General features: G+C 28.0%; 4 protein-coding genes across 4 annotated transcripts in view; 3 read left to right on the forward strand and 1 right to left on the reverse strand.

Moving 5' to 3' along the window:
• LOC107026083 (pathogenesis-related protein 1A1) overlaps nucleotides 1-124 on the forward strand; it is an 11,040-nt gene extending 10,916 nt beyond the window's left edge. The window contains exon 2 of the mRNA XM_015226934.2: nucleotides 68-124. Coding sequence (XP_015082420.2) covers nucleotides 68-86 — 19 coding nt within the window. The 3' untranslated portion in view covers nucleotides 87-124. The remainder of the gene's footprint in view (nucleotides 1-67) is intronic.
• Nucleotides 125-3,775: 3,651 nt separating this feature from the next.
• Nucleotides 3,776-4,617, forward strand: LOC107012603 (basic form of pathogenesis-related protein 1-like). The gene has a single exon (XM_015212484.2). The coding sequence runs from the start codon at nucleotides 3,884-3,886 to the stop codon at nucleotides 4,421-4,423; it is 540 nt and encodes a 179-aa protein (XP_015067970.1). The 5' UTR covers nucleotides 3,776-3,883; the 3' UTR covers nucleotides 4,424-4,617.
• Nucleotides 4,618-6,997: 2,380 nt separating this feature from the next.
• Nucleotides 6,998-7,743, forward strand: LOC107029569 (pathogenesis-related leaf protein 6-like). The gene has a single exon (XM_015231008.2). The coding sequence runs from the start codon at nucleotides 6,998-7,000 to the stop codon at nucleotides 7,490-7,492; it is 495 nt and encodes a 164-aa protein (XP_015086494.1). The 3' UTR covers nucleotides 7,493-7,743.
• A 677-nt stretch (nucleotides 7,744-8,420) lies between these two features.
• LOC107027767 (probable xyloglucan endotransglucosylase/hydrolase protein 10) lies at nucleotides 8,421-9,885 on the reverse strand. The gene is made up of 4 exons (XM_015228837.2): nucleotides 9,663-9,885; nucleotides 9,441-9,541; nucleotides 9,169-9,362; nucleotides 8,421-8,978 (listed from the first exon to the last, which is right to left on the reverse strand). Exons 1-4 carry the CDS (start codon nucleotides 9,844-9,846, stop codon nucleotides 8,576-8,578), a joined length of 882 nt encoding a protein of 293 aa, XP_015084323.1. The 5' UTR covers nucleotides 9,847-9,885; the 3' UTR covers nucleotides 8,421-8,575.
• Nucleotides 9,886-14,379: the final 4,494 nt, after the last annotated feature.

A 14,379-nucleotide genomic window follows, 5' to 3' on the forward strand; every position in this document is an offset into this window, starting at 1 on the left:
TGAAAAATTCACGAAGCTCGATAATTAATTTACACCGACGCGGGTCAAAATTGGGTGTCAACACCAAGTTGGAGCTTCCAAATTGATTTCATGATCATCAAGTCGATCATCATCGATGAATAAAGCTTTAATTGTTAATTAAGGCCAGTGCTATATCTTATCTTAGTTGATTAATCATCAGTTTATGTAAGAGTGTTTTGTTATTATGATATTCTTATTTTAAATATTCCTGTTGGTACTTTGAATGTATACATATATATACTCCATCTGATTAAAAAGAAGAGTGATGTAGTTTGATTTGACACGAAGTTATGAATTTTTAACCAAACTAAGCCATTATATAAAACAATTTACCAAAGTAATACATTTTTCTAAAAGTTTACAAAACTAGTATAAACGTATTTCACGGTAATGTTTTAGGGTATATTTTATTTTTAAAAAACTAACAGCATTAGGTTGATATATGCTACTGTAAGTATAGTTTTACTCCTAAAACGTTATTTTCAGTAACGTTTTACTCCTAAAACGTTACTATGAATAACGTTTTAGGAGTAAAACGTTACTGTGAGTAACGTATATCAATCTGACGCCATCAACTTTTAAAAAATAAAATACATCCTAAAACGTTACTGTGGAATACGTTTATACTAGTTTTGTAAAATTTTAGAAAAACATGTTATTTTGGTGAATGACTTTATATAATGACTTAGTTTAGTTAAAACATTGAGAAAATAAAGAAAATTCTTGAATCTTGTAATATTTAATTATCTTAATTAAAGTTATATTAAATATATATAATTATTTTTTTATTTTGTAATTTTAGACATGCCACGAAAGAATTGAAATTAAAATATTATTAAAAAAAATAATCATTTTTTTCTAAACAAATTAAAAAAAATCTTTTTTTTTTAAAAAAATAGAGAGGATATATTCTAGTCCTCTCACCCAGGTTATGCCCACCGGGGTGATGCGGGGTTTGGCATTATATACATCTTTTGTCCCATATCTTGATAGATTTATTATTTATTACTCGATCTTCGATATTCATATAATTTTAATCCGGGCACATAGGGTCAAAAATATCGAAACAGAAAATAACAACAAAATGCAACAACCTTATATTTTAATCTGCTAGTTTAGCCGCCGGACAACATTTGATGGATTTTGAAACTGGGCCAAAAAAAACTCAGGATATATATATTATTATGCGAATATTAGAGATGGTGGCGTCTTTGTAGAAGTCAACCCATTACATAGTGGTTCTGAGTAGAGATTAGTTAATGAAACTTTAGAGGAATCGAAAATCTTTTTTTGAAGAGTCTGGCTGTGCTTAACTAATATATACTTCCTCCATTAATTTTTATTTGTTATATTTAGATTTGATCTCGTCAATAAAAAGTAACGATAGAACTATTTTATCATATTATTGTTATTTGATTGATGTGTAGTATTCAGTGAAAACAATTTGGAGAACAACTAATTATTGATGCTAAGATAAAACATGTAAAAAGATTTATTTTTTTTAATACGTTAAAAGTGACAACTAACAAGTAAAAAATAAATCTATTTTTAAAATAATAGATAAGTAAAATTGAACAAACAAATATACATATTTATTGTTTTGAATTGTAAGATAACTTGCCATCACTACAACTTTTGCCACAACTTTCTTCCCTTGGGGGAGCACTCTTTGAGTAGCATTTTGTGCACATTAGATAAACTCCCACGGTAAAATACCCTGCAAATATATATAAACCGCATTATATAAGTTCTATATGATAGACTCGACTTAGAAAACATTGAGAGATCATTTAAACAAGATAAAAAACAAATTAAATTGCTCGAATATTGTTTACTAGTATATATCCTATGGTTAAAATTTCTTTTTCAGAAGGTAGAACAAAATTTAATTGTCCAATCAATTATATATTCTCACTAAATCCAACCTTTCGTCTTCTTTTCATGAATTATATAGTACTCCTAGTAACGTATAATAGATTTGGTAATTAGGGAGTTCAATATATATTGTGAAACATCAAAGTAAGGAAATGTTACGTTATACATATTCATCAAAATTAAAAACGATTTCTTTACTAAATTTATTTATTGATTGCTTTTCAAAATTGGCTAATAATTGTGCCAATTAAAAGCTAGTAACCATTCAATTAATAATTCTTTTACTACCTACAAACATTAAACTCAACATTCTTATTTCTTCCCCATTAAAACCCATCCATGTTCTCATTTAAACTCAAAAATGAAATACTCCATTTGGATTGCTTGTTTAATTACCTTTGCTATATTTCATTCTTCACAAGGTCAAAACTGTCCCAAAAATTATCTTATTCCTCATAATGAAGCACGTAGACAAGTTGGAGTCGGACATATGACATGGAATATGTGGACACTATACTCAAATTGTTTGGCGTAATTCGATACGTGTTGGTTGTGCTAAGGTTCAATGCAATAACGGGTGGTATTTTATAACTTGCAATTATGATCCATCGGGTAATTATATTGGACAACGTCCTTATGATGATCCACCGGGTAATTTTATTCCATGAGCAATATTTTTATCGATTTTTCTTAGAAATTAATCTAGTTTGATCAATTAAGGAAAAAAAATCTTTAATGGATAATGGATAGACCAAGAAAAAACCATATTAATCCCATTATTATAAAAAAAAAATTGTTTTAATGGGTCAAAGTACTATATACTTGTCACATCCTAAAGCTTTTATTTATTTATTTATTATTATTACTGTTATTATTATTATTATTATTAAATGGCGGCTTTTACGTTTCTGATATAAAGTAGTTGCAAAATCACTTTACGGAGGCTGCTCTTAACATCATGTAGTTGTTTTAAGATTTAACAATGTCGAAACTTATCATAAAATATGACTTAGGTCACATCCCTTTCCCAATTGATGTGATATTATAGTTTAAAATAAATTATAAATATGGTGTGATCATAAATTATTTTAAAATTAATATTAAATATAAAATATATAATTATTTTTTTATATTGATTAAAAAAGAAAGTAGAATAACTCTCGAATATAACAGTAAAAATGAGTCAGGCAAGTGAAATATTCTGTTCCATCTAACCTTTAACAAAAAAAAGGAAAAAAACACGAGAAGAAATTGATGACATCTATATATAGCAGATAATAAGATATTGTAATGATTTAATCGACCGAAAAAAAGAAGTTAGTTTAAGTAATAAGAAACAAATTATATGTATGGTTGGAAGACGTGAAATAAGTTATTTACGTATGGTATTAATATAAGTTGATTGACAATTTAAAAGTTTGCGTAATTAATATATATCTAAATTATAAAGGAATTTATATATGTATTTATTTTAGGATGAGAGCAGATGAAACAATTAAGTTTAACTCATGCCCTACCTCTTGGAGAGAGGAGACTTGTCAAGCCTTATAGGTAGTGCACCAATCTCATTAATAATTAATGTACGTAGAATTTTTGATTTTTTAACACATATATAATTAATCTTCGCATAACTTATACCAACATAAATAACGTATAGATTCACTCATAATTAATCTCTATATGTTTCTGGCTAATACTTACATAATACTAAGCGGCTACCGAACGAACCTAAATGTTTTTTCATCAAGAATAACGAGTGGCGGCTCTTATTATTTAAGCGAATAGTTGTATGATGTGACATGTCATTCTCTGACTTTCACAACCTAATCTTATATACAATTTTTTTCCAAATAATCCGATAGAGTCTGCTAACAAGTTAGCACATTTCAATTCTTTTATATCTTTCACAAAATTGTAGACTATTCAACTCCTATACCCTATTTAAACCAATCCAAACTATTCCTTAATTCTCACCAAAAACACAATAATGGAATACTCCAATATTGCTTTAATCATTTGTTTCCTTACCTTTGCTATATTTCACTCATCACAAGCTCAAAACTCCCCTCAAGATTATCTTAACCCTCACAATAAAGCTCGTAGACAAGTTGGAGTCGGTCCTATGACATGGGACAATAGGCTAGCGGCCTTTGCCCAAAATTACGCCAATCAAAGAGCTGGGGACTGTAGGATGCAACACTCTGGTGGACCTTACGGTGAAAACCTAGCTGCCGGTTTCCCCCAGCTCAACGCGGCTGGTGCTGTGAAGATGTGGGTTGATGAGAAGCAATGGTACAATTACAACTCAAATAGTTGTCAAGCTGGTAAAGTATGTGGACACTATACTCAGGTGGTGTGGCGTAACTCAGTACGTCTTGGTTGTGCTAGGGTCAGGTGCAACAACGGGTGGTACTTTATAACTTGTAATTATGATCCACCAGGTAACTGGAGAGGACAACGTCCATATGGTGATCTTGAAAATCAACCGGCTTTTGATTCCAAGTTGGAACTTCCAAATGATGTCTAATTATAAGTTACATGATCAAAACATGAATGAATAAAGTGATCGATTGTCGAGGAAAATAAAATCCAGTCTATGCTTATGTGACTTGGGAAATATGTACTCTAAACTTATATAAATGCGTCTTTTTTTGTTGCTATGTGTATCACAATTCACAGTGTATTTTAAGGGCTTTATTGGATGTGTGTATGTTGCATATATATGGGCTAAAGGCTTGTCGGACTAGTTCACTTTTTAAAAAATTATATTTTTTTTATAATTGGGCTACAGGCTTGCCGGGTCAGTCCACTTTTAAAAAAATTATATATTTTTTTATAATTATTAAATTAAATTATAAATTATAATTTAAAAATATTATCATAAATATCGACAAAATAATATTACATTATGTTAGGCCTCATTTGTTTGCACTTAATGGGTTTGAATCTTAATCATTCAAATTTGCCTCATGTATTTGTTTTTAAGAACTGAATCTTAATTATTCAGATTCAGTTCATTAAGTTCGTTTGTTTTATTTTATTATAAGTCTCTTAATGGGTCTGGATATATCTGAATGAATCAGATCTGTAACACACCCTTAACACTATTCAGACTAAAAAATAAGACTCACTATCTTAATTCAACTAAGTCAAACCAACTCATAAAAGTTATTTTTTTATTTAATTAATATTTAGTTACATGCTTGTCATTATAATTTCCTTTATTCATATTAACTTAATACATCTTTTACTTTCATAAATTAATCAATATATTTGAATTGCATTCCCATGATATAATATTTAGCACGGTTTCAAAAAATAAGAAAATATTAGATCGATAACAATAATAAATTTCTATAATAAAATAAAATAAAATATTTTTCTAAGACAAAAGGTGTATAAAATTACAAAAAAAAAAATTAGGGGGTAATAGGACCTTAGTTTAGTTAAGGTGTGTCTCTGGGATTTTGGTCATAGTCTAGGAGGTACTTGTGCATTTTTCTTGTTATTTATTAAAAAAAATTTCAACTAAAAATATAAATATCTAAATAGAAATATTAAACTAATTGTTTTGATTTTGGACTCTTTTTATTTTTAAATTTTAATATTATATTATATTTTTTAATTAATTTTTATTCGCCCACGAGCCGACCTATCGATATTTTTCAAGCTTCCCAAATAAGCAGATTTATTCAGGCCGGGATATGTGCAGTATATTATTTAATGGCAGGGTCCATATATCCTCTTAATTTGAGTACTAAAATCTTTCAAATTGTCAATGTAACTAAGGTCTGAAACGATCTTTGAAATTTTAAATGTAATGGGATAATATTAAAAAAGAAACAAAATAAAACTATTAATCAATTTGCTAGTGGTGGATAATATATAATACAGTTGTATCTATAACTATACATAAAAACAGACAAGATGTATGATACATCGAAGGGTGTAATTAATCGAGTAAAGACCAGTTCATATTCATTTGTCTTAACTTAAGCAATACGTGATTGCTTCTTTTGGTAAAGGCGTTATTATATATGTAACCCAAGTAATTATCTAGTTGCTTTATATTCCATTTATTTATGAGTTTAACTTGCTAGTATACATTCATGACAACTTAATAATTACGATCAAGTTATGAGAAATTAGTCAATGGTTCTTACCATAAAAAATAATTTTTAGCGGCAATAAATATATATATTAATAAAGAGTGAATTGTTATTAATTAGATCCACTATCGCTATATATAGGCTTTAAGAATACTTACAAAGAGTGTTAATTATTGCTAAAATTACATGTTTAGCAGTATTTAAGCTATTAATTTATTGTCACCATAAATTATTTTTGATGTAGTGAATAAGTACATTTTTATGGCGATTACAAAATATAAACTGATTGATAACCTGCAAAACATGGTAAATTACCAATTACAACATGTAAAATTATATGAATAGTGTATAAATCTTTAACATTTATTTATACATATAATTTATATCTTTTTTTAAATAAGGAAAAATTATTCAAATACACATGTTATTTTATCATAATCTCTAAAGTTTCTTATCATTTTAAAAAATTCGAAAACGGATACATCACTTTCCTATCACTAATAAATCTTTATCTCTCTCTGATACATCCCTACCCTTTCGAATACATCACATTCATATATATCCAGCTGAGATGATATATTCCTCCCCTATGTATTCGGATCTCCTATCCCCTCTCTGATACATCCCTCCCCTCTCATACATCTCTCCCCTATGTATTCTACTGTCTAGTAATGTATCTAAAAGTTCAGTGATGTGTCCAAAAATACATAAATTTTAATGGATATTTTAATTTAAAAAGAATAGAAAAATAATGTAATTAACTCTTACCACTATGTAATAAATTATACAAAATAAATAGCTACTAGTACTATACGAATATCTTAAGGTTAAAGCATTTTCAAGGGAGATGCATAACGAGTTGCTTGAAAACGCTAAATTTATTTTTACTTTACACATGCAATTCCTAATTTCATGAAGCAAAATACTCACATTTTCACCTATAAATATCCAACCTATCCAATTCCATTCTCATCAATCTCTTCAAATTAAAAATGGCATTATTCAAATCTTCTAATGTTGTAATTTGTTTCATCATTTTGGCATTTGTTTTACCTTATTATTGTGAAGCCCAAAATTCCCAAACAGACTATCTCAACACTCACAATTCAGCTCGATCTCAAGTTGGTGTTGGTGCAATAACATGGAACACAACTCTTGAAAATTATGCACAAAATTATGCTAATCAAAGAATTAGTGATTGCAATCTTGTCCACTCTAATGGTCCTTACGGCGAAAATATTGCTAAGGGAAGTGGTTCTTTCATGACTGGCACTGCTGCTGTTAACTTGTGGGTGGGAGAAAAACCGTACTATGATTATAATAGTAATAGTTGCACTGCTGGAAAAGAATGTCGACATTATACTCAAGTAGTCTGGAAAAACTCCATTCAACTTGGTTGTGCTCGAGTTCAGTGTACCAATGGCTGGTGGTTTGTTACATGCAACTATAATCCTCCAGGCAATTACATTGGCCAACGCCCATACTAATTATATTGACTTACATCAAGTTTTATAATCAAATAAGAAAACTAGTAGTATATGAATAATAAGCTACGTACGTGCGTACTTTATAGAGGTATGCATGATCTCTATATTTATGTTTCGTTGCACCAATAAATTACACGAATTATTTTCTTGTAATTGTTGTTTAAGATTGTTTTATGTATGACATATTTGGTCATTCCGTTAAAATTAAAGATGACCTGTTACATCAATATATAACTTTTTTTTGAGTTTAATTTATACACATGTAAGAAAATTTTATATTTTCAAGTTATTATATTTTGTGAATTTTTAACCAAACTAAGCCATTATATAAAACAATTTACCAAAGTTATACATTTTTCTAATTTTTTTTTTACAAAACTAGTATAAACGTATTTCACAGTAACGTTTTAGGGTATATTTTATTTTTTTTAAAACTAACAGCATTATGTTGATATACGTTACTGTAAGTAACGTTTTACTCCTAAAACATTATTTTTAGTGACATTTTAGGAGTAAAACGTTACTATGAGTAACGTATATCAATCTGACGCCATCTACTTTTAAAAAATAAAATATATCCTAAAACGTTACTGTGAAATACGTTTATACTAGTTTTGTAAAATTTTAGAAAAACATATTATTTTGGTGAATGACTTTATATAATGGCTTAGTTTGGTCAAAACCTATTTTGTTATAGTAGGTTATATAATTCTGCGATTGCAAAATGCACATCTTAAAAAAAACTTTTATGTGAATTTACAACCGATAATGTAAACTAATAAACCTAGTTGCATCCCACCCAAAAAAATAAAAAAATTAAATAATATTTCCTTCATTAGAAGCCAACAAAAACATTCTCGAAATGACTTATAAAGATGAAAACAGAAAAGTGTGCATTACACGAAATTAGGAAAAGTTGTACTTATAATTAAAAGTAAAAACCATCACTTTGCTTCATAAGATAAAGATACTTTGATCCATGGTTTGATTTAATGCAAAGGACAAACAATAAGAATACATATTAAGTTAAAAAGAAAAGAATCTTTTCACGTAATCGCATGAGACGTCAAATTTAGCCCATATTTAATATTTTGGTAGAGAGCACTCTATAGGCATATTATTTTGAAACCGTTGATTATCCATACAATAATCATATGTCAAATGATACTTTCTAACCCATTTAAACAATCTTCTTTGTGTCCATGTCAAAGTACTAGATTGCCCCTTATTCCACCAATGATTTTCACTTTCTACTCTGCAAAATCTTGCATTCCCTTTCCAAACACAAGCATCAATTTTATAATTTCCCAATGTGACCACAAAGGGTGATTTTGACCAATCAATTTTTGTTTTTCCACCATCTGTTGCCCAATCTTCTCCATTCCATAGGCTCATTTTGAGTTCCATTGGCTGCCAATGTGGATATTTAGCTCCTTTATCTGCATGGTTTCTGTATGTTCTAATAGGTACCCAATCTACCATGAACCTGCCCAAAAATCGAAAAATAGTCAATTGACACGAGGTACACGTGTGACACACAAAATGCACATGTGAAGTATATGAGATGCACACAAAAATTATTGTACTTTTATCGGATATATTTAAGAACGCTTACTAAAATTTGACGTTAGATCACCAATTTCAGTGATAAGAATTTAAAAGATCAGATGGCTTACACAATTTGGTGAAGGTTCCACAGAATAGAATAAGTATGGTAGTCTTGCGTTGGATCAAACCACAAATTGATTCTCTGTTCTCTATCGTCGAATCCATCAACATAAACATTTGTTTGAAGAGTATAAGGTTTTCCATCTACATTCCCCAGAAATTCAAAATCTATCTCATCGCGATTCGGTTGACCCGAAGCTAACTGCATATATACGTAATTCCAATATCATAAAAAAAAATCTGAAGAAATTTTTGATAATTAATCATTTTTTATGCTTACATAAAATGCTACAACAGTGCCTGCTGAATTTCCTGGTATCAACTTAATTTTCATGTCAAATTGACCAAATAAGTACATATCCTTTGAAGCAATCTCTGTACCTGATTAACAAGTTAATCAAACGAAAAAGTATTCATCAAATTAATTAACATTGTGTTCGTAGCCAAACTAAATAAATATATAAAAATTTGCATTTGAATTAATTAATTAATTAATAATTACCAGATTCCTTGTCAAATATCAAGCTTCTTGTACGGCCATCAGCAGAAGTGTTTATATGGTTAGGTGAATATGTTACGTAGAAATCTTTATTGTAATCTCCTGTAGAAACTATAGAAGCTAATGCAATATGAGATAAGTAAATAAAATAAGTGGCCAAGAAAATAAATCTAGAGAAATGATTCATTTTTTTTCTTGGTGATTATATCAAGATTAGAGGATGAGGAAATAGCTAGGGATAATTTAAAATATATAAATATATATATAGGTGGAATTGTATGGGAATTAAGCTGGTGAGACAAGAAAGAGGAGAACCAATAAGAGTTTTGTTTAAGCAAGAATATCTTTAATAAGAAGTAAAGGATATGTTAGCTATTATCAAAAGCGGCTCAATAAAATTTATGGCTTAAAATTAAATCTGATTTAAAATTTGGCTAGATATATATTTTAAGAATAAAGTCATGAAGCTTCCTTTAATCAATATTTGTTTAAATTTGAATATTGAGTGTACCTACTAATTACTAATCTTTTTCTTTTTTGAAAAATTTGTATAAAATAGCAAATTATTATTTTAAATTAAATGTTATAGTCATATTTTATTTTATTTGTAATTCGCAACAAACATCTTATTTTTTTATCATTTGATTCGGTATACAATAAGCCATTTTTGGTATACAATTATTCATTCGGTATGCAAATATATAAAATGCATTTGTGTTTGTATAAAGCGAGAGACAAATGTATATACAAATACAAATACATATATTCTCGTCTTATAACACTTATAAATTATACATATAGATCTTCTCCTGCCCAGTTCTCTTTTGTCTTTCTCTCTTTCTCGTTTTATAGAAAAACATATTATACAAATTACAATGTATAATTTATGCCATATAAAGCGAGAGAGAGAAATTTGCATTTAGATTCCACATATACACTTATACAAAAAAACATGTATATATACAAATTTCAACAAATGTTTTATATACATGTTATCCAATTATATAAATAAATTTATGCAAAATTGAACAAATTGTATATATACACGTATCATTTTTTTAATGGACTTTACTCTCACATTGAGGCAGAAATGGGCCTAACGCCCTACTTTGAATTTCTCTTATTTATACTTTAAAAAGGACAATAATTAGCGCGCTTAATAACATTTATGAAATTATGACACATCAAGATTATTTGTAGATTAAATTAGCAAGGGAAAAGGGTCTAATATACCCTTCAACTTTGTCATTTGGAGCTGATATACCCCTCGTTAAAAAATGACTCATATATGCCCTTACCGTTATACAAACGGTTCACATATACCCCTGCAGTTTCAAAATGGCTCACATATACCATTCATTTAACGGAAGAAAAAATTAGTTTTAAATTTATATTTGTTACTTCTAATTTTTTTAAAAAAAATTATTTAGGGATATATATGATTCTTCTATCATAGTTCAAGGTATATTTTAATTTTTTTCATACGTAAATTATTTTTTGACTTCTTTTATTATAATTATTTGAGTTTGTTATTCTTTTTTTTCTCTTTCATTCCTTAGTTTAAAGAAAAAAAATTAAACTATTTTTCTTGTGTGTATTGTAATTTAATTTCGTATTTGAAGAAAAAATTTGGTCATCTACAATAAGTTTTACAAGAATATTAGTGAAACATAAATAAATTTGATTATCAAAATAATAATTATAAATTAGTCATTGAAACAAAAAAAAGTTAAAAAAAATATGTTTGACGAGGATTAAATTTACTCATATGGGATTATATTTTTTTTAAAAAAAATAATAAAAATTTAGATTAATTTTTTTTTTCATTTCCGTTAGAGGAAAAGGGTATATGTGAGCCATTTTTTTATAAGTAGGGGTATATATGAGCCACTTTTATAACGAGGGGTATATCAGCTCTAAATGACAAAGTTGAGGGATATATCAGACCCTTTTCCCAATTAGCAATAAGTAGCCTATTTTTAATTTATGAAAAATTGAACATAATAGCAAATATTTAAATTAAAATAAATTCTATAGCTACTGTTTAAAATATTTATATTTCGTAGCAAATTTTGTACGATTTTTGTCATTTGGTTCGGACCCACTCATTAAGCGGAAGATTCATTTTTATCCAAATTCAAATTGTATATAATCGTTCTATACACTTATAATTATACAATTCGATTTATACACTTCTCTTTATTCAATTCTCTGTCCAAGTCTCTTTCTCTTTCTCGTTTTATACAATTCGTTCTATATAATTCGTTTTAATTGTATATGTATAGCGAATTATACATTTATATATTTGCTATTGAGTGCAAATATGCAAATTTTGTTATGCCATACAAATATGAATTTTATATTTGCTGTGAAAGTTGTCCTTTAATTTAGTGGCAAAAAAAGTATTTTTTAATATATATATTTGACGTTCAAAAGCCACGTCTTTTGAAAAGCATTAAAAAACACTGATTTTTCTCTCACCCATTTCCTTTTTTACTGCTTTATTGCTCCTATTTTTTCTCTCCTTATTTTTCTATTAACAATTTAAAGTAGTGTTCTTTCTTTTCTCGTCTATTTTTTCTCCTTTTAAATATCTCGATAAGTTCTTCTCTTTTTTCTCCTTAATTTTCTATGCTTCCCCTTAATTTTCTCTATTTAATTATGGAAGATATAATTGTATATTTATCCATTGTTCTCTCATAAATTTTTCTTTCATATATACTCTTGAGTGTTTCTTTCATATATTCATACATACTCATAATTCCATATTATTTTATGTTAGAACCGCTACTGAAGCTTCATCAATCTTATAATGAAATTCAAAGAAATTAATAGAAGTATCGACATTTTTGATATCAATTGAATCCATTGAAATAAATATTTATTTTTCTAATTTGATGCATATCAATATCGATGCTGAATCGTTATTAACTTAGATGAAATTCAAAGAAATTGATGAATTTATCGAAATTTAGATGGGTTGAAATCAATATTTATTATAATAACCTCCCCTTTTATTGAATAAATTTGTACTATGACATTCTTCGCTTGGTAAATCAAAGTTTTCAACGATGTCATTTATTTTTCTCTATTTGTTATTGAAATGCGTTAATTTTTTTTTTTGATACACTAATTTTGGAATTGATAAATTTCATAGATAAATGAATCACCATTTTTATCAATTCAATAGTTATAGTACCATGAACAAATAAAACCCATGTCTATTAATTTATGTTTTTTATTAACGGTTAGTTTCAAAATGGAGAGGAAAAATATCCTTTAATAAGCCAAATTAGTTTCGGGACAATTTGTGCTAATATTTTTTTGGCTATTTAATGCTTATTAATGTTGGGCTATAAGTTGCTAATAGTTATTAACAGATGTCTATATATGTCATTTACTCACCCCCATTAAGGCTTCAACTCTTATTTGCAATATAAAGTAGGGAAACTTTCACAAACTACTTTAAAATAATTAATTATTTTCTATAGCTATAGTTTTATAATTACAATTTGTATTTACAGGTTATATGGAGGAGAGAGGCGAGCGAGACTGGAAGAGAGAGGAGAGAGGCGAGAGAGGGGGGAAAAGTGGGAAACAAGTGAACTGTATATGTATAATGGTTTGAAAATTGTATATTACACATATGTATTTGTATATATGGCAAGAGAGATTGGGAGAGGAAGGAGACAGGTGAGCCACACTAGGAGAGAGAGAAGAGAGGCGAACGAGATCTAGAGAGGGAGGAGAGAGCCGAGCGAGAGAGGGAAGAGAGTGGGAGAGAGGTGAATTCTATATGTATATAATTGTATATAACTGTATATTATACATGTACATCTGTATAAATGGCAAGTGAGATTGGGAGAGGGAGGAGAGAGGCGAGTGAGATTGAGAGAGGGAGGAGAGAGGGCAGAGAGTGAGAGAGAGGTGAGTTGTATATGTATATATAGGTTAAAAAATTGTATATTATACATATTTATTTGTATACCTTGGCGAATTATACATATACAAACATGACTAATTATATAAACTCAAAGTCAGCCCACGTAATTTATGTATAATGTTAGTCGCGAGTGATAATTTTAGCAATGTAATTATGTAGTATAAATTTATTTAGTTGCATAATTTTCCCTTTAAAGTAACACTAAGCCGCGAATTGTTTGAAATCTGGAAACGATAGGTAATTACATTTCTAGATTATTTTTTTACAAAAATTGTCTTACACCTTTCATCGAGAAATCATCGGAAGCCTTATCATTTATTTGATATTATATATAAGAATTTTTGAATCACCGCTAATAATGGTTTTTAAATTTTTGAAAATTAATTGGCAACTCAATTTTCAAAATAAATAAATAAAGTTATGAAGCAATGTAAATCATAAAAATAGAAGAAAAGTGAATTCTAACAGGGGTCAATTTTTAATTTATTTAATTTAATTTAATCTCGACAGAGTTGTCTCGCCTTGAGACTTGAAAACAAGATTACTTTTTGATATAACATGTTAATAAGATTATTTGGGTGAATTTTTTTTAATAAATAATTATTAACTTTAGTAATATTTTTTATTAATTATTATTTATAGCAATACTATAATAATATTGCAGTATGGATTAAAGTGAATCATAAATAAATATAATATATTATAAATGTATTAAATATATGATAAATATATGATTTATCAATAAAACTTATATTATTTTGTAATATGGATTATATG

Source organism: Solanum pennellii, chromosome 1, assembly GCF_001406875.1.
Source record: "Solanum pennellii chromosome 1, SPENNV200".
Classification (NCBI taxonomy): domain Eukaryota; kingdom Viridiplantae; phylum Streptophyta; class Magnoliopsida; order Solanales; family Solanaceae; genus Solanum; species Solanum pennellii.

Bases quoted from the DNA above. Each gene is read 5' to 3' on its own strand.
- LOC107029569 (XM_015231008.2), top strand. From the start codon at position 6,998: ATGGCATTATTCAAATCTTCTAATGTTGTAATTTGTTTCATCATTTTG.
- LOC107027767 (XM_015228837.2), bottom strand. From the start codon at position 9,846: ATGAATCATTTCTCTAGATTTATTTTCTTGGCCACTTATTTTATTTAC. The intron at 9,542-9,662 runs GTAATTATTAAT...CTTGTTAATCAG, and splicing joins GATATTTGACAAGGAATCTG to GTACAGAGATTGCTTCAAAG. The intron at 9,363-9,440 runs GTAAGCATAAAA...GTATATATGCAG, and splicing joins GCACTGTTGTAGCATTTTAT to TTAGCTTCGGGTCAACCGAA.
- LOC107012603 (XM_015212484.2), top strand. From the start codon at position 3,884: ATGGAATACTCCAATATTGCTTTAATCATTTGTTTCCTTACCTTTGCT.